Here is a 27,072-nt window from a genome sequence, read left to right as displayed (position 1 = left end):
GCACTCTGGGTAGGTTAGCATGGCAACTCATCTAACCTGCACATCTTTGGATCGTGAGCGGAAACTGGAGCACCCGGAGGAAACCAATGCAGACAGGGGGAGAATGTGCAAACTCCACACATTCACATGACCAGTCTGTAAATGATGGATGAATGATGTTCTTGTCTATAAAACACAATGATCCCATGAGAAACTGTGAAAACAAACAAAGTCCTGAAGCTGATATGGTATTGTTTAGAAATAGACAATGCTCCCACCTGAAAGCACCATCAAATACTCATAATTTTTCTCATAAATGTGACAGGCAGAGCACAGCACTGTCAATATTATCAATATTACCTAGATGAATCAATGCATAAGTAAGTTGAATAGTGGGGCACGGTGGCACAGTGGTTAGCACTGCTGCCTCACAGTGCTAGAGACCCTGGTTCAAATCCCGCCTCAGGCAGTCTGTGTGGAGTTTGCACATTCTCCCCGTGTCTGCGTGGGTTTCCTCTGGATGCTCTGGTTTCCTCCCACAGTCCAAAAATGTGCAGGTTAGGTGAATTGGCCATGCTAAATTGCCCGTAGTGATAGGGGAGTGGGTTGTGGGTCGGTGTGGACCTGTTGGGCCGAAGGGACTGTTTCCACACTGTAAGTAATCTAATCTAATAACTATTAAGGGAACATTATGAGTTAGATATAGCATAAACTCCCAGGAAACAATTCCAACAATCAGAAAGCAGACAGAGCAAAACTTCTCTTTCCAATCAAATTCCATTATATAAAGCATTGCGTGGGGTTCGATACAGAGTAAAGCTCCCTCTACACTCATCCCATCAAACACTTCCAGGACAGGGACAGCATGGGGTTCGATACAGAGTAAAACTTACCTCGTCCCTTTTAAACTGAAAGTAAAGATCTCTCAAAATTGTCCCCAACAAGAACACCCATTACAGGCACAGTACGGGATTAAATAAAGAGTGAAATTCTCTCTACACTGTCCCCATCAAGCACTCCGAGCACAGCTACAGCACAATGCAGAGTCAAGCTCCCTTTTAACTGACCCAATCAAACACTCTCAGGTAACAAAAACTTGCAGACGCTGAGAGCATCTGGAGTTCAACAGCACACCATGGGACAAGGAAAGGATGCAAACAATTTACAGAGAGGTATTGGTAGATTAAGTAAATAGACATAACATTGGCAAATGGAGTATAATGTGAGAAAATGTGAAGTTGTTTATTTTAAAATGGAGAATAAAATAACTGTGTTATTTAAGTGGAGACAGACAGGAGATTCTGTGACTACAAATGGGAAACCAGGATGGTGTGTTGCTACCCGGGTGCCAGGGTCCAGGATGTCTCAGAGCAGCTGCAGAACATTCTCAAGGGGGAGGGGAGCTGCCAATGGTCATTGTGCACATTGGAACAAATGACATAGGGATAAGGTCCTGCAAAGCAATTGTAGAGAGCTAAGAATAAAGTTTAAAATCAGGCCCTTGTCGGCGATAATCGCTGGATTTCTTTCAGTGCATGTGCTAATGAGGGTAAGAACAGGAGGGTAAGGCAGATGAATCCATGGCGAAAGCATTGGTGCAGGGGGCAGGGAGTCAGATTTTTAAATAATTGGGATTTTCCTGGGGCAGGGGTGACCTGTTCAAGAGGGAATGGGTTGCAACTGAACTGGAGGGGAGCCAATATGACGGCAGTCAGGTTCACTAGTGCTGCAGGGGAGGGTTTAGACTACATTAGTGGGGGGAGGGGGTGTGGGGGCAGGTGCAGGGGGAGGTGGGGATCCTCAATATTAGGGAGGCAAGTGCAAGGCTTGAAGGAGGTACAGTATTCAGAAACAGTAAGTTGAAGAGACAGGTCAGGCTGGAACACGACAGGCAAGGAATGCCTGTTGGATTAAATTGCATTTATTTCAATGCAAGATGGGCTGATAGGTAAGGCTGATGAACGCAGGGTGTAGATAGGTACATGAGACTAAGATATTATAGCCATTGCAGAAACGTGGCTAAGGGAAGGACAGAACTGGCAGCTTCATGTACTGGGCACAAGTGCTTTAGATAGGACAGAGATGATAGAAAGAGGGGAGGAGGAGTTGCATTTCTGATTGAGGCGAGTATCACAGCAGTAGTCAGAGATGAAATAACTGAAGGATCATCCAGTGAGGCTAAGAAATAAGAAAGGGATGGTGATGTTTGTTGAGGTTGTACTGTAGGCCCCCAAATAGTCAAAGGGAATTAGAAGAACAAATATGCAGGAAGATTGGAAGACTTGCAGGAGCAATAAGGTTGTCTTCGTAGGGGACTTTAATTTCCCTAATATAGACTTGGACTACCAGAGTGTTAAGGGTTTTGATGGGGTGGAATTTGTTAAGTGCATTCAGGAAAGTTTCCTCAAACAGTATATCGAGGACCCTATTGGGGAAGGGGCAAAACTCAACCTTGTCTTGGGAAATAGGGCAGGACAGGTGACCGAGGTGACAGTGGGGGAGCACTTTGGAACCAGTTCCATAAATTTTAAAATAGTTATGGACAGGGACCAAACTGGTCCACAGGTTCAAGTTCTAAATTGGGGCAAAGTGAATTTTGATGGAATTAAACAGGAGCTTGCAGGGGTTGACTGGAGTAGCTTGTTTGCAGGCATAGAGACATCAAGCAAGTGGAAGGCCTTTAAGAGTGAGATCGCTAGAGTTCAAGGTCTATATGTTCCTGTAAGGGTACAGGGCAAGATTGGCAAGAATAAGGAACCCTGGATGACAACAGATTTTCAGGCTTTGACCAGGATAAAGGAGGCCTGGCTCAGATACAGGCTGCTGGCATCAACTTCGCCAACATGTTCCACCCTGACTTTAAGTTCACCTGAACCATCTCGGACACCTCTCTCTCCTTCCTGGACCTCTCTATCTCCATCAATGGTGACTGACTCAACACAGACATCTTCTACAAATCCACTGATTCCCACAGCTACCTGGACTACACCCCCTCCCACCCTGTCTCCTGTAAAAACATTATTCCTTATTCCCAATTCCTCCGCCTCTGCCGTATCTGCTTCCAAGAGGACCAGTTCCACCACTGAACACACCAGATGGCCTCCTTCTTCAAAAAGCACCATTTCCCCTCACACATGGTGAATGATGATGCCCTCCAGCATATCTGTTTCACTTTCCGCACCTCCTCCCTCAGACTCTACCCCTCCAACCCGCATCAATGACAGAGTCCCGTTGTTCCTCACCTTCCATTCCACTAACCTCTGTATACATTGCATCATCCTCCGCCATTTCTGCCACCTACAAACAGATCCCACCACCAGGGATATATTTCCTTCCCCACCCCTCTCTGTGTTCCGTAAAGACCATTCCCTCAGTGACTACCTAGTCAGGTCCACGCCCCCCCCCCAACCCACCGTCCCCTCCCGGCACCTTCCCCTGTCACCGCAGGAATTGCAAAACCAGCGCCCACACCTCCTCCCTCACCTGCATTCAAGGCCCCAAAGGAGACTTCCACATCCGTCAGAGATTTGACTGCACTTCCACACATCATTTACTGAATCTGTTGCTCCCGATGCAGTCTCCTATACATTGGGGAGACAGGATGCCTATTTGTAGAGTGCATCAGAGAACATCTCCAGGGTACACGCATGAAGCAACCCCACTGCCCCATGGCCAAACATTTTAATTCCACGTCCCATTCCGCCAAGGACATGCAAGTCCTGAGCCTCCTCCATCGCCAAACCCTAACTACTCTATTCTGGATTAGTGGTGCTGGAAGAGCACAGCAGTTCAGGCAGCATCCGAGGACAGGCAAACTCCGAGGACAGGCAAAATCGATGTTTCGGGCAAAAGCCCTTCATCAGGAATAAAGGCAGACAGCCTGAAGCGTGGAGAGATAAGCTAGAGGAGGGTGGGGGTGGGGGGAGAGTAGCATAGAGTACAATAGGTCAGTGGGGGAGGAGATGAAGGTGATAGGTCAGGGAGGAGAGGGTGGAGTGGATAGGTGGAAAAGGAGCTAGGCAGGTCGGACAAGTCCGGACAAGTCAAGGAGACAGTGTTGAGCTGGAGGTTAGAAACTAGGATGAGATGGGGGGAAGGGGAAATGAGGAAGCTGTTGAAGTCCACATTGATGCCCTGGAGTTGAAGTGTTCCGAGGCGGAAGATGAGGCGTTCTTCTTCCATGCTGCCTGACCTGCTGTGCTTTTCCATTACCACACTCTCAACTGCTGGGATCAACGCAATCCTTGAATGTATACAGTGTATAAAGGAGTTTACGGAAGATGGAAATCAGGAGGGCGAGTAAGGGGCATGATAGCCTTGGCCAACGGGAGGCTGCTGAGCAAGGTGAGGGCCCATGGTGTTCGAGGTGAGCTACTAGTATGGATTGAGGATTGGCTGTCTGACAGAAGGCAGAGAGTTGGGATAAAAGGTTCTTTTTCGGAATGGCAGCTGGTTACAAGCGGTGTCCTGCAGGGTTCAGTGTTGGGGCCGCAGCTGTTCACATTATATATTAATGATCTGGATGAAGGGACTGGGGGCATTCTAGCGAAGTTTGCCAATGATACAAAGTTAGGTGGACAGGCAGGTAGTACTGAGGAAATGGGGAGGCTGCAGAAGGATCTAGACAGTTTGGAGGAGTGGTCCAGGACATGGCTGATGGAATTCAATGTGAGCAAATGCGAGGTCTTGCACTTTGGAAAAAAGAATAGAAGCATGGATTACTTTCTAAACGGTGAGAAAATTCGTAAAGCCAAAGTACAGAGGGATCTGGGAGTGCTAGTTGAGGATTCTCTAAAGGTAAACATGTAGGTTGAGTCCGTGATTAAGAAAGCGAATGCAATGTTGTCAATTATCTCAAGAGGGTTGGAATATAAAAGCACTGATGTGCTACTGAGACTTTATAAAGCTCTGGTTAGGCCCCATTTGGAGTACTGTGTCCAGTTTTGGTCCCCACACCTCAGGGAGGACATACTGGCACTGGAGCGTGTCTAGCGGAGATTCACACGGATGATCCCTGGAATGGTTGGTCTAACATATGAGGAACGGCTGAGGATCCTGGGATTATATTCATTGGAGTTTAGAAGATTAAGGGGACATCTAATAGAAACTTACAAGATAATACATGGCTTGGAAAGGGTGGACACTAGGAAATTGTTTCCGTTAGGCGAGGAGACTAGGAACCGTGGACACAGCTTTAGAATTAGAGGGGGTAAATTCAGAACAGAAATGCAGAGACATTTCTTCAGCCAGAGAGTGGTGGGCCTGTGGAATTCATTGCCACAGAGTGCAGTGAGGCTGGGACGCTAAATGTCTTCAAGGCAGAAATTGATAAATTCTTGATGTCACAAGGAATTAAGGGCTACGGGGAGAATGTGGGTAAGTGGAGTTGAAATGCCCATCAGCCATGATTGAATGGCGGATTGGACTCGATGGGCAGAATGGCCTTACTTCCACTCCTATGTCTTATGGTCTTATGGCTGAGAAGGTTAGGGTGAATCCAAAGAGTTACTTTAAGTATGTTAAAGGAAAAGGAATTACTTGAGAGAAAATAGGGCCCCTCAAGGACCAAAATGGACATGTATGTGTCAAACCACAAGAAATGGGCAGAATTCTCAATGAATATTTTCCTCTGTGTTTACAATGGAGGGAGACATGAAGACTTGGGAAGTTAGTGGTGATATCTTGGGGACAGTCCATATCATGGCAGAGGAGGTGTTGGATGTATTAAAATATATGAAGGTGGATAAATCTCCTGGTCCTGACCAGATATATCCAAGAACACTGCAAGAGGCGATACTTTTTCATCATCGTTAGCCACAAGTGAGGACCTGGAAGGCTGGAGGGTAGTGAATGTTGTGCTGCATAGACTTGGAACTATAGACCGGTAAGATTAACATCATTGGTGGGTAAGTTACTTGAGAAAATTCTGAGAGATAAAATATAACTGCATTTGGAAAGACAGGGTTTGATTAGGAATAGGAGAAAGTGAGGTCTGCAGATGCTGGAGATCAAAGTTGAAACTTTATTGCTGGAACAGCACAGCAGGTCAGGCAGCATCCAGGGAATGCTTCTTCAGGCCTGTGCCCGAAACGTCGAATCTCCTGTTCCCTGGATGCTGCCTGACCTGCTGTGCTGTTCCAGCAATAAAGTTTCAACTTTGATTAGGAATAGTCAGCATGGCTTTAAGTGTGGGAGATCATGCCTCGCAAATTTATTAGAGTTCTTTGATGAAGTGACCAGGAAGGTTGACAAGGGCAAGGCAGTAGATGTTGTCTCTATATGTTTCAGAAAGGCGTTTGATAAGATTTCATATGGAACCTGCTCTGGAAGCCTAGATTGCATGGAATCCAGGGACAGTTGACAAATTGGAAACACAATTGGCTTGATGGTAGGAAGCAGGTGACTATAGTGGAAGGATGCTTATTGGACTGGAGGCCTGTGACAAGTGGAGTGCCTTAGGAGTCGGTGCTGGGTCCATTTCTGTTTGTTATCGATATCAATGATTTGGATAAAGTTAAAAATCACACAACACCAGGTTATAGTCCAACAGGTTTAATTGGAAGCACACTAGCTTTCCGACGCTCCTTCATCAGGTGATCGTGGAGGGCTCGATCGTAACACAGAATTTATAGCAAAAATTTTTACTGCAAATTTTTGCTATAAATTCTGTGTTACGATCGAGCCCTCCACAATCAGCTGATAAAGGAGCGTCGCTCCGAAAGCTAGTGTGCTTCCAATTAAACCTGTTGGACTATAACCTGGTGTTGTGTGATTTTTAACTTTGTACACCCCAGTCCAACACCGGCATCTCCGAATAATGATTTGGATGAGAATGTACAAGGCATGATTAGTAAGTTTGCTGATGACACTAAAATAGCCTGTACCATGACAGTGAGGAAGGTTGTCAGAAATTGCAGCCGGACCTTGATCAGGTGGGCAAGTGAGCTGAGGAATGGCAAATGGAATTTAATACAGATGGAAGTGTGAAGTGTTGCATTTTGGAAAGTCAAATCGAGGTAGGAGTTTCATGGTGAGTGGTACGGCCATAAGGAGTGTAGTGTAACAGAGGGACCTTGGAGTTCAGGTTCACAGTTCTCTGAAAGTGGAGTCACAGGTAGGCAGGGCAGAGAAGAAGACTTTTGGTACAGTGTCCTTCATCAGTGAGGGCACTGAGTATAGATGTTGAGAAGTTATGTTGCAGTTGTACAGGACGTTGGTGAGGCCACACTTGGAGTATTGTGTTCAGTTTTGGTCACCTTTTTATGAGAAGAACATTATTAAACTGGAAAGAGTGCAGAAGAAATTTGCAATAATATGCCTGGACTCAATGGTCTGAGTTCTAGCGAGGAGTTAGGCAAGCTAGGATGTTTCTCTTTAGAGTGTAGGAGACTGAGGGGGGACCGTTATGGAGATGTGCAAGATCATGGGAACATTGGATAGGGTTCCCAGGGTTGGGGAATTGAGGACTAGAGGGCATCAGTTTAAGGTTAGAGGGGAAAGAATAAAAGGGATCCTAAGGGATAGAGGGTGGTACACATATGGAATGAGCTGCCAGCGGAGGTGGTTGTGATGGGTACTTTAACAACATTTAAAAGGCATTTTGATAAATACACGGATGGGAAAGGATCAGTAGGATATGGGCAAAGTGCAGGGAAATGGGGTTAGCGCGGACAAGCATTTTAGATGGCATGGACCAGTTTGGACCAAAGAGCCTGTCTCCATGCGGTAGGACTCTCTGACTCTAAGGAGACAAACTGCAGCACAAAAGGGATTGGTGGTACTTCTACACAAAGGTGCAGCAGGTAATCAGAAAGGCGAATGAAATGTTGGTCTTTATTTCAAGAAGGTTTTGGTATTAGAGTAGGGAAGTCTTATTGCAACTGTACAAAGTGCCGGTGACACCACATCTAAAGATAAAGACACATAGTCTTATAGACCAAAGGTCCGCGCTCTCATTAGAGTGTGCCATCATAGAAAAATCATAGAATCCCGACAGTTCGGATTGAGACCGTTCGAGGAGGTCCAGTCAGCTGGACCAGACTCCCCAGTCAGTGCCCATTTCAATTCCCCCAACCAATCCTTTTCCAACATGACCATCTTTGGCCTCCTCCATTGCCAAAACAAACCACGGGTGCCTTTTGGAGGAACAACACCTCATCTTCCACCTGGGCACCCTACAGCCCAGAGGACTCAATATTGAATTCTCCAATTTCAAATAATCTCTTTCCCCATCCCCCGACTCCCTTCCCAGACCTCACTGCCACTGCTCCCTGCCACCAACCGGATCCATTCCTCCCATTGACCAACCAGGTCGTACCGTCTATCTGTCTTCACCTATCCCCACCTCACCACCCTGCCCAACCTTCCCCTTTATCTGCAGCCCCCCTCAACCCACCCCCAGTACTGAAGGGTTACACCAAAACATCGACTTCTACACCTCCTGATGCTGTCTGGATTGTTATATTCTTTCAGCTTCTTGCCTGTCTATTTTAGATTCCAGCATCTGCAGTTTTTTTGTCGCTCTCCAAGCATCGCAAACGGGCTGTCCAGCCAACTGAGCTAAATGACCTCCAAACACACCTCGAGTACTGTGAGCCATTTTGGCGCTCTTATTTAAGGAAGATTACAATTCTGTTGGAGGCGGTTCATAGAAGGTCACTAGATGATGCCCGGTAATGGAGACATTACCTTATAAGCAAAGTTTAAATAGGTTGGAGCGCTACTCACTAGTATTTAGAAGAATGAGAGGTGATCTCATTGAAATAATAAGGATTTTTAAGGGGGTTAACAAGGTTAAATGCTGAGAGGCTGTTTCTCCTCATAAGACAGTCTCGGACATAAATTCAGAATAAAGGGGCACTGATTTCAAACTGATGTGAAGAGGAATTTCTTGCCACACGATGGTGAGGACCCCCTGTGGAGGGCTCTCTATGCGGGAGTCCTCCCACTCTCTCTCGGGGATCTGGGGTGGAGGTGCTGCACGCAACCACAGATTGGATTGGTTCACAGACTCCTAGCCCAACGGCTTGTTCTGTGGTGCTGTGGAGTCCGTGCACCATGTATATATTGGATGTTAGTGTCTGCACTCCCTTTTTGATTTTCTCAAAATCCTTCTCCTCTGTTTTTGGCTGCACTTCAGTCCCACGCTCCTGATCTTTGGGCGCGCGGTACGGAGGGGGGAGAGTAGGTCAGAGGATCTCCTCATGGGTCTGCTCCTGGGCCTGCCAAACAGGTCATAACCAGGCCCAGGCAGCGGGCCATGGAGGGGGTTGTTAGGGCCGATTGCCTGCCCCTCTGCCGTGGTTATGTCAGAGCCCAGGTGTCCCTGGAGAAGGAGCATGTGGTGTCCACCAACACCCTCGAGATTTTTAGGGAAAGGTGGGCACCGCTAGGAGTGGACTGCATTAATTCCCTCCCCAACTCTATTCTGATGTAATCCCTGCCCTCCCCTTCACTACTTGATCACGCAGCATTGCCGTCTGAGAAGGGCACTGCTTGTCACTGGCCACTCGGGTGTTTCCTCTCTTTCTGGTGCTGGAATATAAATTAAGATTTACACACTTCTTTTTCACTGTGTCCGGCACCTGCACACACATGACATGGGTATTAAAAAAAGAGGAATTTCTTCTCTCAGAGGGTTAAGAGTCTTTGGAACTACTGACTACAGAAAGCTGCAAAGGTAGAGTCCTTGCATATATTTAACACTGAGACAGACAGCTTATTAGTAGGAGAATCAAGGATTAATGGGAAAGGGACTGGAAGTGGAGGTGAGGAATGTTGGATCAGCCATCACAGTGCAGGCTGGAGGGGCCGAATGGCCAACTCCTTTTCTATTTTTGTTATGGTCATATGAGATTGTTTATTATTTGTAAGTAAGCAGGCTTTACAAAACGATATTAGACAGAAGGATGAAGTTGAATTTGAGAAATTGATTGATCCTCATTCAAATGAATAGAATTAAAATGCTGAATCAAATTTTCTCCATTAGAAAACCATGACCAGAACTTAATTTATTCAACCGTTTATTTGCTTCAGGACCAGTTCAGGAAATGGATTCGTGACAACATCAGGAAAAAGGAGTGCATCTATTTTTTCGAGAGACAGACTGCTGGGTAAGACAGAGAAGTGAATTATTGGGTTGCCTGTATCTGGAACAAATAGATCACAAGCTTCATCACTAATACAAAATTCCAGTTTCCATTTTGATGTTCAATTCAGGGTGACTTGAAAAGTGAATTGACTTATTTCCAGTGTGGTCACAGATGAACAATATAATTAATTAATCCCACTCACAAATCAAACCACCCAAAACAAACTTTCAGCCTTTCTTTTGCATTCAGCAATTTCCATGAGTTCGCGGAGATATCACTGCACTGATGCAGTGATAGCTGACTGTGTAGCACCATTTGCAGCTCCACAAACTTGAAATGCTTATTGGCATCTGTGTTCTCCTCTTACATCCCACCTGAGACAGCTGGAAAATGGAAGGATCCAAAATAATCTGGTCATTTCTGGAGTCACATTCGCAATAAATAACTGAGAGCAGCTGGGTCATCAATAAAACCAAATTTGCTCATAATGCAGTTGTAAAATAAGGTTCCTCTAAATCCTGGTGATGTTACTTATCAGAGGATAAAAGGAGACACCAGTTGGGAATGAGAGAGACTCCGTGTTTGAAAACCTACTATATACAAAGATGATGGAGTACAAAAGGAGTTGAAAAGCCTGATTTACTGATAAAGATCAAGCAGCCTCAGGACCAGCACATGTACAGACCTCCACAGCTGAGATACTGCTGATGAGTATCCCAGTTGGCTTTAAGCTTAAGCTAATGCAAATGCCCTGTTCCATCTCTTCCGTGGGTAAGCCTTATCCCCTTCCAGTGGTTCTGGTGGACCAGACATCTCTGGCATCTGGGAGTGCTCAAGGATACATGAGTCATGGTAGCTGGCACCCACCTGCATAGTCCTCTCACCACAATCCACATAAGCGAAATGCACACTGATGAGGTAGAAAGCTTTTGGATTCACAGATTCCCCCAGTGGTCGCTTGTTGAGGAATTCCCATCCTAAGGGCATTGTGGGTCAACCTACTGCACATAGTCTGCAGCTTTTCTTAAGGACAGTTCACTACCACCTTCTCAAGAACAACTAGGGATGGACAGTAAATGCTGGCCAGACAGTGGCGCCCATCTACCACAAAAGAATAGAAAAAAATCCAGCTTTATTTATTCTCTCAGGCAGATTAGCCTTTTGCATGCTGATGTGGAATTAATGTAGTTTGTTTCAACCCCTGCTTTGATTCGATGGTGTGTCAAGACTTATGAGATTCTGCAGAGCCCTCAGAATGATGCTGGGAATTACTCCGGTGTATAAAATTTCGAAGTTATCTATTATCTTGGGAATAACAGGTACACGTTGACCACAAACACAATTGGAAGTCATCTCCCAGTCAGTATGCACACAGGAATGTCCATGTCTCCTTCGAGAAACATTGACGGTAAACACTCTAGTACTCGAACAGCTGAAGGTAGAGACTCCCTTACCATAAGACTATAAGACTTAGAAATTAGGCCATTAAGCCCATCGAGTCTGCTCTGACATTCAATCAAGGCTGTGCCCTCGGGTCCTAGACCAATGGAAACACCTTCCCAACATCTGCTCTGTCCAGGTCATTCAGTATTCTGTTTGTTTCAATTAGATTCCCCCCCATCCTTCTAAACTCCATCGAGTAGACAGTCCTCAAGTATTTCTCACCTGGGACCAATCTCATGAATCTCCTCTGAACACGCTTCAAGGCCAGTCCATCCTTCCTGGGATATGGGGCCCAAGGCTGCGCACTATACTCCAAATGTGGTCTGACCAGAGCCTTTACAGACCCTCAGAACTACATCTCTGCTTTTGCATTCAAATCCTCTTCAAATAAATGAGGAGAAAGTGGGGACTGCAGATGCTGGAGATCAGATTCGAGAGTGTGTTGCTAGAAAAACACAGCGTGTCAGGCAGAATCTGATATTTTGGGCATAAGCCCTTCATCAGGAATGAGGCTTGTGGGCCGGGGGCTGAGAGATGTGTGGGAGGGGGCATGGGGTTGAGGGGAAAGTGGCTGACCTGGTGTGCCTCTCCAAACAGGAAGACAAAAACCTTCCTTACTACTGACTCAACCTGCAAGTTTACCTTGTGAGAATCCTGGACTACAGCTCTCAAGTCTCTTTGCACTGCTAACCTCTGAATTATCTCCCCATTTAGACCCCACACTTTTTCACATTGTACTCCATCTGCTACTTCTTTGCCCTCTCTCCTAACCTGTCCAAATCCTTCTGCATCCTTCCCTCCTCCTCAATGCTACCTGTCCCTCGATATATCCTTGTATCGTCTGCAAACTTCTCCAGAATGCCCTCAGTTCCTTTATCCAGATGGTTAATGTATAAAAAATTACGGTCTCAACACTGAGCCTTACAGACCACCACTTGTCACCAGCTGCCATCCTGAGAAGGACCCTTTAATCCCCACGCTCTACTCTCTGCCAGACAGCCATGGGCCCTTATCTTACTCAGTTGCCTTCTGTGTGCGTCTTGTCAAAGGCTGAATTGAAGTCCAGATTGATAACTTTCCTTGGTCTAACCTGCTCATTATTTCCTCAAAGAATTCTAGCAGATTTGTTGGGCATGATCTCCCCTTGATGAAACCATGCTGACTTTACCCTATTTTACCATACACTTCCAAGTATTCAGAAATCTCAACCCTTACAATGGATTCCAGCATCTTACCCACGACCAAGGTTAGGCCAATCTGTCTGTAATTTTCCCTCTTTTGCCGTACTCCCTTTTTAAAGAGGGGTGTCATGTTGACAATTTTCCAGTCCTCTGGGAACCTTCCTGATTCTAGTGATTCCTGAAAGGTTACCACTAAAGTCTCCACTATCTCTTCAGCTATCTCCCTGAGAACTCTGGGGTGTAGTCCATCTGGTCCAGGTGATTTATCCACCTTCAGACCATTCAGTTTTTCTAACACTTTCTCCTTGGTGATGGCCACCATACTCAGTGCTGCCCCCTCACTCTCTAGAATTCTTGGGCTATTATTTGTCATTTCTTCCATGAAGATTGGCGCAAAGTAATTATTCAGTTTCTCAGCCATTTCCTTGTTCCCCACTACTAGCTCCCCAGCATCATTTTCCAGTGGTCCAATGTCCACTTTTCCCTCTCTTTTACTCTTTATATATCTAAGGAAACTATTTTATATTCCTGGCTAGCTTACCCTCATATTTAATCTTTTCCCTCCTTATTTCTTTTTTTGTTGTCCTCTGTTGGTCTTTGTGAGCTTCCCAATCCTCTGGTTTCCCACTGCCCTTCTTGGCATTACATGCTTTCTCTTTTGTTTTTATGCTATCCCTGACTTCCCTAGTCAGCCATGATTGCCTCATCCTCCCTTTAGTGTGTTTGCTTTTGCCTGGGGATGAATTTTTGCTCTGTCTCCTGAATTACTCCCAGAAATTGCTGCCATTGCTGTTCCGCTGTCTTTCCTGCTTGATTCCACTCCCAGTCAAATCTATCCAGCTTTTCCCTCATGCATCTCTAGTTGCCTTTATTCAGATGTAATACCGTTACCTCTGATTCTATCTTCTCCCTCTCAAATTGCAGAGTAAATTCAATCATATTAGGACCACTACCTCCTAAAGGTTCCTTCACCTTAAGCTCCCTTATCAGGTCTGCCTCACTGCACAACACTAAATCCAGTATTGCCTGTTCCCTAGTGGGCTCCACCACAAGTTGCTCCAAACAGACATTCCACAGATTTCCTTTCTTGCAATCCATTACCAACCTGATTTTCCCAGTCCACGTACATATTGAAATCACCAATGATCACTGTAATTTTGCCTTTTCTACACATCTGTTCTATCACCAGATACATAGAACACTGAATATTGAATATTACAGTGAAGTACAGGCCCTTCAGCCCTTGATGCTGTGCAGCCCTGTGAAACGAATCTGAAACCCCCCATCTAACCTACACTATTCCATCCTTGTCCATATGCCGATCCAATGACCATTTAAATGACTGGAAGTTGGCGAGTCTGCTACTGTTTCAGGCAGGGCGTTCCATACCTCCACTACTCTGAGTAAAAAACTACCTCTGACATCTGTCCTACATCTATCACCCTTCAATTTAAAGCTATGTCCCCTCGTGCTAGCCGTCACCACCCAAGGAAAAAGGTTCTCACTGTGCACCCGATCTAACCCTCTGATTATCTTATATGTCTCATTCAAGTAACCTCGTCCCTCAGCCTTTCCTCACAAGACCTTCTCTCCATACCAGGCAACATCCTAGTAAATCTCCTCTGACCCCTTTCCAAATCTTCCACATCCTTCCTAATATGGTGACCAGAACTGGACACAATACTCCCAAGTGCGGCCGCACCAGAGTTTTGTACAGCTGCAGCATCACCTTGTGGCTTCAAAACTCGATCCCTCTACCAATAAAAGCTAACATATCAATAAAAGCTTAACAGTCCCATCAACCTGGAGGGTACCTCTGAGGGATGTATGTACATGGACACCGAGATCTCTCTGCTCATCTACAATGCCAAGAATCTTACCATTCGCTCAGTACTCTGCATTCATGGGCTCCAGCTCCTGACTACTGTTTGGAGGCCTGTACATAACTGCAACTATAGTTTTTTTTCACCTTTGCAGCTCCTCAATTCTGCCCATACCGATTCTACACCATCTGGCCCTCCTTTGTTTCTTATTTTTGATTTAATTTAATTTCTTACAAATAAGGCAACCCCACACCCTCTGCCCACCTGCCTATCTTTTCAATAGAATGTATAATTCGTCCCCGCTATCCAAAAGTAGAGTGCTCCCAGGAAACCTTTCATAAACCAGAAATGCTGTAAAGTCCATGGTTTATATGGGAAATAATATTGTCGTTTTTCATTAAAGCGAAAATCCTCTTCAGATTTGCGAAAACAGGTACTAATATAAGTCTTTCGTAAAGGCAAAATTGCATAAAGTGAACATTGGAAAAGCGGTGCATACCTGTGTATCCTTGAACATTCAGCTCCCCATCCTGATCCCCCTTCATTCATATCTCTGTGATGCTCACCATGTCAATTTCAATTTGATTTGGAGATGCCGGTGTTGGACTGGGGTGTACAAAGTTAAAAATCACACAACATCAGGTTATAGTCCAACAGGTTTAATTGGAAGCACACTAGCTTTCGTAGTGGTGCTCTTTCATGAAGGACCTTTTGGACTATAACCTGGTGTTGTGCGATTTTTAAAATTTCAATTTGTGCCTCAAGCCCATTTACCTTATTCCTTAAACTGCGTGCATTCAGATATAACACCTTCAGTCCTGTATTAACCATCCCTCTTCTCATTGCCATAGAGTCAGAATCATAGAGACCTACAGTATGAAGAGAGGCCCTTCAACCCAAACTGGTCTATACCGACCAGAATGTCCATCCACACTAATCCTATTTCCCTGCACTTGGCCCATATCCTTCTAAACTTTTCCTATCCATGTATTTGTCCAAATGCCTTTTAAATGTTGTTAAAGTACCCACCTTAACCACTTTCTGCTGGCAGCTCATTCTGTATGCGTACCACCCTCTGTGTAAAAACGTTGCCCATCAGTTTCCTATTTATTCTTTTCCCTCTTACCTTGAACTGATTCCCACTCGTCCTTGATTCCACAATCCTGGGAAAAAGACTGTGTGCATTCACCCTATCCATGCCTCTCATGATCTCTGTAAGATCCCCCTTGGTCTCCAAGTAGAAGATAGGCGCAGCCTTCGGAAACACAATGAATTTATAACACATTATGTAATTGCTAGCGACATTACATGGTGATGCAAGACATCAGGTCCGATTGAAGCATAACTTCACATTACTGCGACTGAAACATTCAAATCCACAACATCTAAACCACTTGCACTAGCAATAAAGAATTGACCTACCGGTGTTAGCCAGAGGTTTCGTGTTGAGGAGCGTGAACACCCCATCGACTTCCAAAGTGCATGTTCAGATTCAGAGGCATCCTTCTGTGAAGTTTGTATCGCAGTTAGATCTGGCATGCCTTTCGTTCATGATTGGGAGCCGGGTTCCCTCAGTTGGAACAACTAAAATGGCTGATGCGGCCACCTTCTTAGCAGTTGAGTCCGCATGAGGATTTCATAATTATACGGGAGTATCCCTCCTTGTGTGTGCAGTGCATTTAGTAACAGCCAGTTGATGAGGAAGCAGAATAGAATCAAGGAGATTTTTAGCCCAAAAAGCATTTTGAATGGGAGTCCCTACAGGAGTGAGGAAGCCTCGTTGCTGCCAGGGGCGGCCAAAGTCATGGGCAACACCAAATGCATCACTGGAATACGTTGGCAATTTTATCAGTGGCCAGAATACAAACTCGGGGTGAGAGCAAAAAGCTAGGCTTTCTGTGCTGAGACAGGGTCTGAAAGGCAGCAGACTCCTGATCGGCAGTGTCAGTTACAATAGCGTAGCCTGACTGCCGGATACCATCCACGAAAACTGAGGAAGTGCCATCAACATAAAATGTGAGGTCAGGATTTTCAAATGGAAGGTCTGTCAAATCCGGACGAGGTGCAGGAAGGAAATGATTCTGAAGCAGGCTGTCATGCGGAGGGTCAGGGAGATTGTCAGGGGATTGCTCAAGGAACATGGAGCAGTAGTGAAACGAGAGATAAAGGTTCTGCAACAGCGAAACCTCACAGCAGCTCAGGCGAGATTGAGTCTGATGAGATGTGAGGAAGGCCATGACATAGTGCAACCTATACATGCTGGTGAAGGGTCAGATTAGAAGCCGCCCATACTAATCAGTGGACACCAGTAAGGATTTGGGTGCAGGTCGGGAGGCCACCGGCAACAGGATCTAATTTGGTGGAATAATAGCCGAGTCATAGAGATGTACAGCAATGAAACAGACCCTTCAGTCCAACCCCTCCATGTCGACCAGATATCCCAACTCAATCTAGTCCCACCTGCCAGCACCCGGCCCATATCCCTCCAAACCCTTCCTATTCATGTTCACTTGATCTATCCTGTTATACCTGACATATGCTTCCTTCTTTTTCTTAACCAAACACTCAATTTCTTTAGTCATCCATCATTCCCTATACCTACCAGCCTTCTATTTCACCCTCACAATAATATACTTTCTCTATATTCTCATTATCTCGTTTCTGAAGGCTTCCCATTTTCCAGCCGTCCCTTTACCTGCGAACATCTGCCCCCAATTAGCTTTTGAAAGTTCTTGCCTAATACCATCAGGATTGGCCTTTCTCCAATTTAGAACTGCAACTTTTAGATCTGGTCTATCCTTTTCCATCACTATTTTAAAACTAATAAAATTATGGTCGCTGGCCCCAAAGTGCTCCCCCACTGACATCTCAGTCACCTGCCCAGCCTAATTTCCCAAGAGTAGGTCAAGTTTTGCACCTTCTCCAGTAGGTACATCCACATATTTAATCAGAAAATTTTCTTGTACACCCTTAACAAATTCCTCTCCATCTACACACTTAACACTATGGCAATCCCAGTCTATGTTTGGAAAGTTGAAAACCCCACCATAACCACCCTATTATTCTGATGATGGTAGCCATGTTGTTGCTTTAGGACATCAGTGACACATTTAACTATTACACTAACATACAACTGAAAGCATCTGTCACACAGCGGATGTCCCATTGCTGGGGCTGTAGCCAAGACGTCTTTGAGGGCAAAAAATGACTGCATAGCCGAGTCAGACAACTGAAATTTAAGGGGAGCATTCAGACAGGAACACGAGGTAAGGCCTTTAATATAAAGTTGCAAGATTCGGAAGCCACTGCCTGCAAAAAATTGACCAGCCACAAAAAGGCCCTCGTCCGTTTGGGTGAGGTAAGGGGTGGGGTTTGTAAGATGGGAGTAATCCGCTCCTGCGTAAGGGAACAGTCAGTAGCACTGATCAAACCACCCAAAACGTTCACTCGCAATTGACTTTTATGAACCTCAGTGGTCAGGACCACATATCCTCATGAATCGAGACATAGGTAAACAGTCTCCTGCTGCTTATTAACCAAATCAAGGCTAGCAAGGACCATCTTTCTCAGCTCCAGTAACTTTACACCATTTTTCCTGTTTCCTTACTCATCTTCTGTCTACCCATCCACACTCAGCCTTCTTCCAGCTCCTTGGAGTTCCATCCGCTGCACATAAGCCTATTCCTCTATTACATGAGTTATTAGCTTACATGTTAAAGATTAGCTTACCTGTTAAAACCGTTTTTGGAAATTTCCCCCGGCCTCAAAATGAAACTCCAAATGTGATAAATTCAAAGCCCAAGAGATAATCTTAACCAATCTCTACAGCCCAATCTTTTTCAATGAACCTCTCTTGATGAATATAGATTTAAATCAGTACAGAAAGTCCCTCAAGAGGAAATAACATTAATCATGCACAATCTAAAGTAATAAAAGGCACAGGCAACAGTTTATTATCACCAAGGATTTCCAACATGCAGACTTAAATGAAAACATTCACAGACCTCGAGTTCTAGGGATTAAAAAAACAAAGATTATATAAGATCACATGTGGGGAAAGTGAGGTCTGCAGATGCTGGAGATCAAAGTTGAAACTTTATTGCTGGAACAGCACAGCAGGTCAGGCAGCATCCAGAGAACAGGAGATTCGACGTTTCGGGCACAGGCCGAAGAAGGGCCTGTGCCCGAAACGTCGAATCTCCTGTTCCCTGGATGCTGCCTGACCTGCTGTGCTGTTCCAGCAATAAAGTTTCAACTATAAGATCACATGTAACTACCAAGGAACAAAGGTACAATCAAAACAGACGACAAAGAGTTAACAGTCAGACCAAAGAGCGCAAGAACTAGTAGTCTGTCGCATGCACTCTCTCTCTCTGTTCCTTTTTCCAAATTGAAGTCTTTTTTTCCAAATTTCTGCTAATTGTTCTATGTGATCGCAATTAAAAGGGCTATCAGGTGGAAATGGCTTGTCACCCAGTTGCTGATAAAGTCACAGTTTTGGAATCAATCCTCATCCTGTTGACACTACACACACAGACCATCACAATCGTGCAAAAATTCAAACTGGGCATCCTTGAATTCGTATAGAACAATTTGCCAAGTTGCCCAATTCACACAAGGAATTTAACAAAATGTCCAATCTCTCAGAGGGGCTCCAACCCTTATGACCATTTTCCTGATTAGGTATTTTCCCGCACAGAGACCACCTTCCTAACTACATGGAGGGACTGTCTCCCATTGTACCCTATGACTCCTTGCTCTGCTATAAACAAATATCAACACTGAGGAGTGAGAAAATTACCGAGCCTGCTTTCCTTTTACTACAGGAACAATATAGAGTATCCAATGTCACCCCGCAGCAATCTTACAAAAACTCCTTAATGAGAGCTAACTCAGAAAGAGTTAGAGGTTTTTTTAGATTAGACTCCCTACAATGTGGAAACTGGCCCTTTGGCCCAACTAGTCCACACTGACCCTCCAAAGAGTAACCTACCCAGACCCATTTCCCTCTGACTAATGTACCTAACACTATGGGTAATTTAGCACGGCCAATTCACCTGATCTGCACATCTTTGGACTGCGGGAGGAAACCAGAGCACCCGGAGGAAACCCACGCAGACACAGGGAGAATGTGCAAACTCCACACAGATAGTCACCCGACTGGCTGGAATCGAACTGGGGACCCTGGTGCTGTGAGCCACCAGGGCTAACCACTGAGTCACTGTGCCACCCACACTGAGCCAGGATTTCTACTTATCTCGAGAACCCTAGCCCTGTTTCCGGGGAAAAGGAGAAGCCTTGACGCAGAGGCCCACCGTCCCACAATTAAAACAAGTGTTACAGGAAGGGGACCTTGGTGGTGAAGCGCAGGGGTCAGTAGGAAATGATTGGTACTTTGTAGGGCGGGCAGTGGGCCATAATTAAACACAGTTCCCGGGGCGTGAAGGCTTGTCAGACCTGAAGGCATCGCTCTGCTTGGTTATCAGCAGCAGCCCGTAGATTAACCAAAGGATTGATGGATATGGTTTGTTTGAGGGGGGCTGGGTCTGGGAACCTGCCCTGAACTACAATTGGGGAATTTGATCCAGCTTGTGTTTCTCTTCAAAGGTCAGTATGTGAGTGCGGATACCCCAGGGAACATCACAGAGAGGAGGCTATTAACCTGGGTCGTTTACACGGTGAGCAATGGAATGCCATGAAACACCTCCGGCAAGTCCCTACCGATGCATTTGGAGACATAGTATTTGAAGGACAAGGGCAGAAAGTTGCAAAGGTTTGTGAATATATCCCGACCGTGTTATACCTTCAATTTAGAAGGTTAGTTGTTAATCTTTCTTCCTGTTCATCAGTCACGTGACATCAAGTTATAGTCCAACAGGTTTATTTGAAATCACAAGCTTTCGGAGCACTGTTGCTTTGTCAGGCGAAGTCAGGTGTTGTGTGGCTTCTGACTTTGTCTACCCCAGTCCAGCACCAGCAACTCCACATCATTCCTTCCTATTGTCACTCATATCCAGCCTATCAGACCAATTCAAGCAACTCGGGTGGGATTTTAAGTGCCGCAGGGTGATTGTGATGAGAGGGGGTGGCAGATTAAAAGTGTGAAAATTACCAGTGCATCAGTGTCTTCAGTAAAACATCAGGAACTTTTGGTTCTCTTAGCTTTGAAATGCCACTCAACAGCAGTGAAGATTTTATTTATAACTCGATTACACACACTTCCTGCAAGCTATCAGGTCAAAAATGGAAGGAGGATCCTAATGAGTCGCTGACTGAGCATCTGCCAATAGGAAAAGCTTTAAAAACAGAGACTTTGGAGCTGTTTCCCTGTATCAATGACAGGTGTTTGCTCACAGGATGTAGTCAGGAATTGTGACAATTTTTTTTTTCCATTGCTGTTGAGGCCATGTCTACCACTGAATGTTTCAACTTTGAACCTCCCTCCATCATGTGTCCAGATGGTTAATGCGCTGGACATTGGGGAACACCAGGAGGATCAGACCCTAATCCAATGGTTGCAAATGCTGCTTCATCCCTCTCAAAAACCCCTACCCTTCTTTGCCTTTATAGATTTGGAAAGTGTTGTCTAAGGATCCATGGAGAACATCTACAGTGTGTCTTGTAGATGGTAAACACTGCTGCTCCTGAACATCAAAAGTGGTAGGAGTGAATGTGGTACCAATCAAGTGGGACTGCTTTGTCCTGAATGGTGTTGAGCCTTCTGAGTGCTGCTGGAGTTGCACTCATCCAGGCAAGTGGAGAGTATTTCATCACACTCTTGACTTTAGATTAGATTAGATTTTATGACAGTGTGGAAACAGGCCCTTCGGCCCAACAAGTCCACACCGACCCACCGAAGTGCAACCCACCCATACCCTTACATTTACCCCTTACTTAACACTACGGGCAATTTAGCATGGCCAATTCACCTGACCTGCACATCTTTGGACTGCGGGAGGAAACCGGAGCACCCGGAGGAAACCCACGCAGACACGGGGAGAACGTGCAAACTCCACACAGTCGGTTGCCTGAGGCGGGAATTGAACCCGGGTCTCAGGCGCTGTGAGGCAGCAGTGCCACCGTGCCGCCCACTTGTGTCTTGTGATTTGATGTTGACTTACTCACTGCAGTATTCCTAGCCCCACGACCTGTTCTTGTAATGACTGCATTATGTGGTGAGTCTGGTTCTGTTTCTGGTCAATGGTACTGCCACTGAATGTCAAGGTGTGAAGGTTAGATTCTGTCTTGTTCGGGAATGGAAATTGTCTGACATTTGTGTAGTACGAATTTTACTTGTCAGACTCAAACCTGGATATCGCCCAGATCTAGGTGCATTTGGACATGCTTCAGTATCTGACAGGTCATGCACACTATGTGGCCAAAGGTGATACAGCTTTAGAGACAAGGTAGAAAAGATTTATGAATGGTTCTAGTGAAAACATTCAGTTGCATAGATAGATCAGCGATGTTGGGCATGTTTTTCTTCAAGAAGAGAAAGTGGACAGGTGATTTGATCAGCATGAGGGGCCTGGACAGAGTGAATACAGAGAATGTGTTCCCATTAGTAGAAGGATAACAAAGCAGGGAGTACAGACTTCATTTATCAGAAGCAGGGAGTACAGATTTAATTTATCAGAAGCAGCAATGGTGACATGAGAAGAGACGTTTTCATGCAGTGATTATGATCTGTAATGTATTGCCTGAGAATGCAGCAGACACATTTGCGCTGAAATTTACATGAGGGAATTAGATCATTATTAGACAAGGAAGAATGTGTAAGTTATGGGAAAGGGATCAAGTTACATTTCTTCTTCAATGAGCCAACACAGACTCAATGGGAGAGATAACTTTTGCTAGTACTGCAACCATTCTGTAAATTTACAATTGGTGAACATCCCCACTCTGACCTTATGACAGAGGGAAGGTCATTGATGAAAGAGCTGAAGATGGTTGGGCCTGAGGAACTCCTGCAGAGATGTTCTGGACTGACCTCCGACAACCACAACCATGTTCCTGATCCAGCCAACTTAAAGTTACCATGGTCTGTCATGGATTGTGGGTTCCAGCACCACATGGCATTTGTGTCCTAAATTTAATGGCCTTGAACTAATTGCCCTTGCAGTTAAGAGTCAACCTCATTGCTATGGATTTGAATTACATGTTGCCCATGCCAGGTAAGTATTTCCATCCCTACAGGACATGAGCTGAAAATATGTTGCTGGAAAAGCGCAGCAGGTTTTCTGTTGCGCTTTTCCAGCAACACATTTTCAGCTCTGATCTCCAGCATCTGCAGTCCTCACTTTCTCCTACAGGACATGAGGACAATTGTTTCCACAGTGGCCAAAACTGAGACTAACTTTCGATCGCAGATTTATTAATTTAATTTAAATTCCACCAGTAGTGGGGATTTCAAGCCATGCCCACACAATAATGGCCTTCAGCTTTGGATTAGTAGAGTCATAGAGATGTACAACACGGAAACAGACCTTTCAGTCCAACTCGTCCATGCCGACCAAATATCCCAACTCAATCTAGTCCCATTTGCCAGCATTTGGCCCAAATCCCGCTAAACCATTAATATTCATATACCTGTTCAGATGCCTTTTAAAAGCTATAATTGTACCAGACTCCACCATTTCCTCTGGCAGCTCATTCCATGCGCACACCACCCTCTGCATGAAATAGTTGCCCCTTAGGTCCCTTTTATATCTTGCCTCTCACCCTAAACCTATGCCCTCTAGTTCTGGACTCCCCCACCCCAGGGAATAGACTTTGTCTATTTATCCTATCCATGCCCTTCATGATTTTATAAATCGCTATAAGATCACCCCTCAGCCTCTGACGCTCTAGGGAAAACAGTTCTAGCCTATTCAACCTGTCCCTATAGCTCAAATCCTCCAACCCTGGCAACATCCTTGTCAATCTTTTCTGAACTCTTTCAAGTTTCACAAAATCCTTCCGATAGGAAGGAGATCAGAATTGTACACAATATTCTAAAAATGCCGCAACATGATCTCCCAACTCCTGTACACAATACTCTGACCAATAAAGGAAAGCATACCAAACGCTTTCTTCACTATCCTATCTACCTGCAACTCCACTTTCAAGGAGTTATGAACCTGCACTCCAAGGTCTCTTTATTCAACAACACTTCCTACGACCTTACCATTAAGTCCTGCAAACATCTGCTTTCCCAAAATGCAGCACCTCGCATTTATCTAAATTAAACTCTATTGCCACTTCTCAGCCCATTGGCCCATCTGGTCAAGATCCTGTTGTAATCCAAGGTAACCTTTTTCACTATCCACTACAACTCCAAATTTGGTGTCATCTGCAAACTTACAAACTATACCTGTTATGCTCGCATCCAAATCATTCAAAATCAATGAAAAGCAGTGGACCCAGTATTGATCCTTGTGGCACTCCACTGGTCACAGGCCTTCAATCTGAAAAACAACCCTCCACCACCACCCTCTGTCTTCTACCTTTGAGCCAGTTCTGTATCCAAATGACTAGTTCTCCCTCTTTTCCATGAAATCTAACCATGTTAACCAGTCTCTCATGGGGAACCTTGTTGAACATCTTACTGAAGTGCATATAGATCACATCTACTGCTCTGCCCTCATCAATCCTCTTTGTTACTTCTTCAAAAAGCTCAATCAAGTTTGTGAGACATGATGTCCCACGCACAAAGCCGTGCTGACTATTCCCAATCAGTCCTTGCCTTTCCAAATACATGTACATCCTGTCCCACAGGATTCCCTCCAACAATTGTCTACCACCTACTGGTCTATAGTTCCCTGGCTTGTCCTTACCACCCTTTTTAAACAGTGGCATCACGTTTGCCAACTTCCAGTCTTCTAGCACCTCACCTGTGACTATCGATGATACAGATATCTCAAAAAGAGGCCCAGCAATCACTTCCCCAGCTTCCCACAGAGTTCTAGGGTACACCTGATCAGGTCCTGGGGATTTATTCATTTTTATGCGTTTCAAGACATCCAGCACTTCCTCCTCTGTAACATGGAAATTTTTCAAGATGTCACCATCTGTTGCTTAAAAAAGACTTGAGGGGTAAACTATTTTACACAGAGAGTAGTTTGTGTATGGAAATTAATTATCAGAGGAAGTTATGAAGTTTGATACGGTTACAATTTTAAAAGACATTTGGCTAAATTCATGAATAGGAAAAGTTTGGAGGAATGTAGGCCAAGAACAGGCAGGTGAGACCAATCTCGTTTGGGAGCATGGTCAGTATGGACTGGTTGGACTGAAGGGTCTGTTTCCATGCCGTATGACTCTATGACTCCATGACTCCATGATTTAGAACCTCAAATATTTCCTGCTGCTGGTTATGGATTGTCTTCAACAGATGCATCCAACCCAGCAGAGATCGGAGCATCCTGCAATCTCCAATCGGGACACTCCATTGGTGACCAATCCACATCACTCACTTCCTGTTTACTTACAATGTGCATATTACCCCGTGACATTGAGTAATTTGTTTTGTGGTTCCCACTGAGCTGTGCAGAGCTAAGCTGCTGAAGGATTCACGTGACTTTGTGTGCTTTTGCACTCTCAGAGTGCATGGCCTCTTCTGAGAAGAGGCTTACAAACAGGCACACACAAACTGAGCAGGCCATTCAGCCTGCTGCTGCGCCATTCAGTAAGATCATTGCAGAAGTGAGTCTGCTTCCTCCTCTGGCAATCAATAGAAAACAAAATTAAAAGTTAATTCTCCTTATCGATAACCATGTTAACAATCAAAATCGAAACAAAAGTAGAGAGGAGAAATAAAGGCTGTTTGCCTGGAAATCGATAGTTGCCTGACACAGAGTCTACTCATTCCTTCATGGCCAATGGTAGGTTATGGTGATGGATGCACTGTGTGACTAATCGTAGGAGGGTGCAATCATTGCAGTTGGTGTCACTTGATGGATCCTCCTGAAATAGAGGCTACCAGGATTAGTGGCATGTGTCACTACTAACACTTGTGCCCACCTCTTCTTTTCAGTACGCCAGAGTCTCAAATGACACTGCTCCAGTAACACTCTACCATCTCATGACTGAGTATTGGGGACTAAACCCTCCACATCTTCTCATTTCTGTAACTGGAGGGGCAAAGAACTTTCACTTGAAGCGAGGCCTGAGAGTCATGTTCCAGAGAGGCCTAATTAAAGTCGCCCAATCGACAGGTATTGCACAACCATTATTTTTAAACATGTTGCTGATTATTTCACAAATTATCAGTTCTAGTAAGATCTTTCTAAATTTTTGTTGTACCTTTGCGACTTGTAATATCTGGATCAGAATTGGGCACAGACCTCTAATGCTGCAATTCGGATCACTTATGGGTTTAAATCTTCACATGCTCTTGGCTTTGTTTCTTTAGATTGCCATTGCTTTGTTTATATTGTTATAAGTTTGTTAGTCCATGCTGCATTAATGATTATTGAACCTGACTCCTTGAAACCCTTTCTTCGTCCACTCCATTTGCAAATCCAGAAGTCTTTTCATGTACTTCCTATCTACTTTTGTTGGTGCTGACATTTATTTGCCATTTCAAAATTTTCTGCAAGTTATTCAGTTTTTAAAAATAATTTGTCAGGCTCCTTCCTAATATAATTTCATTGATAAACTTAATAATTTATTTCAGTGCACAAGTCAGTAAGCAATCAGTCCTCTCTTGTCATTCTGTGGATACATTGTATCATCATGAAAATTAGTTTTGTTGTGTTTCACTCCTGATGATGCAAAATGAAAAGCATCAATGTCATCTCTCGCTGCTTAGCAATTCTTAAGTTCTGTGAAACCAAACAATTCCTCATATGCAAGTATAATAGTGTCCCCAGATCTCTTCCTTAACTTCCTTTAATATGTTTGCAGAATGTTTTGTGATTCCATTTCATGTTCTTCATTTCGAAGTTCCTTTTCACTTTGACAATATTCTTATTTTGTTTTGCCATCTCCTTCCTCGTTGTTTTAGAAACGTAGAGACATAGAAAATAGGAGCGGGAGTTCACCATTCGGCCCCTTTGAGCCTGCTGTGCCATTCAGTGTCATCATGGCTGATCATCCAACTCAATACATTGCTCCCACTTGTTCCCCATGTCTTTTGATCCACTTTTCCTTTAGAACTATATCTGTCTCCTTCTTGAAAACATGTAGCATTTTGGCCTCAACTGCTTTCTGTGGCACAGAATTCCACAGGCTCACCAACTCTCTGGGTGAAGACATTTCTTATCATTTCAGTCAAAATGGCCAAACATGTATCTTTGAATTGTGACCTCCCTTGTTCTGGACTCCCTTGTCACTGGGGGACCATGCTTTCTGTGTTTATACTGTCTAGTCTTGTTTGAATTTTACAGGTTTCTAAAAGATCCCCTTCATTCTTCTAAACTCCAGTGAATACAGTCCTAACCAAGGTTGTCTCCTTTCATTGGTTAGCCATGCTATCCCAGAAATCAGTCTGGTCAACTATTACTGCATTCCCTCCGTAGCCAGAAAATCCTTCCTCAGATAAGGAGACAAAAAAATGCATGTAATACTCCAGGT

The 27,072-nt window shown here is 44.7% G+C and overlaps 1 protein-coding gene across 1 annotated transcript in view; it reads left to right on the top strand.

The window, feature by feature from the left end:
• Nucleotides 1-27,072, top strand: part of trpm2 (transient receptor potential cation channel, subfamily M, member 2) — a 178,453-nt gene that overhangs the window by 16,650 nt on the left and 134,731 nt on the right. Inside the window, exons 4-6 of the mRNA XM_087988956.1 lie at nt 10,015-10,091; nt 20,125-20,290; nt 25,532-25,712. Of these exons, the coding sequence (XP_087845082.1) occupies nt 10,015-10,091; nt 20,125-20,290; nt 25,532-25,712 (424 nt within the window). The remainder of the gene's footprint in view (nt 1-10,014; nt 10,092-20,124; nt 20,291-25,531; nt 25,713-27,072) is intronic.

This window comes from Chiloscyllium plagiosum, unplaced genomic scaffold, assembly GCF_037043375.1.
Source record: "Chiloscyllium plagiosum isolate Xiang-an unplaced genomic scaffold, Cpla_swu_hap1 HiC_scaffold_7, whole genome shotgun sequence".
Taxonomy (NCBI): domain Eukaryota; kingdom Metazoa; phylum Chordata; class Chondrichthyes; order Orectolobiformes; family Hemiscylliidae; genus Chiloscyllium; species Chiloscyllium plagiosum.
The sequence above is the reverse complement of the archived record's forward strand: the minus strand, read 5'-3'. Positions and strand labels throughout refer to the sequence as shown.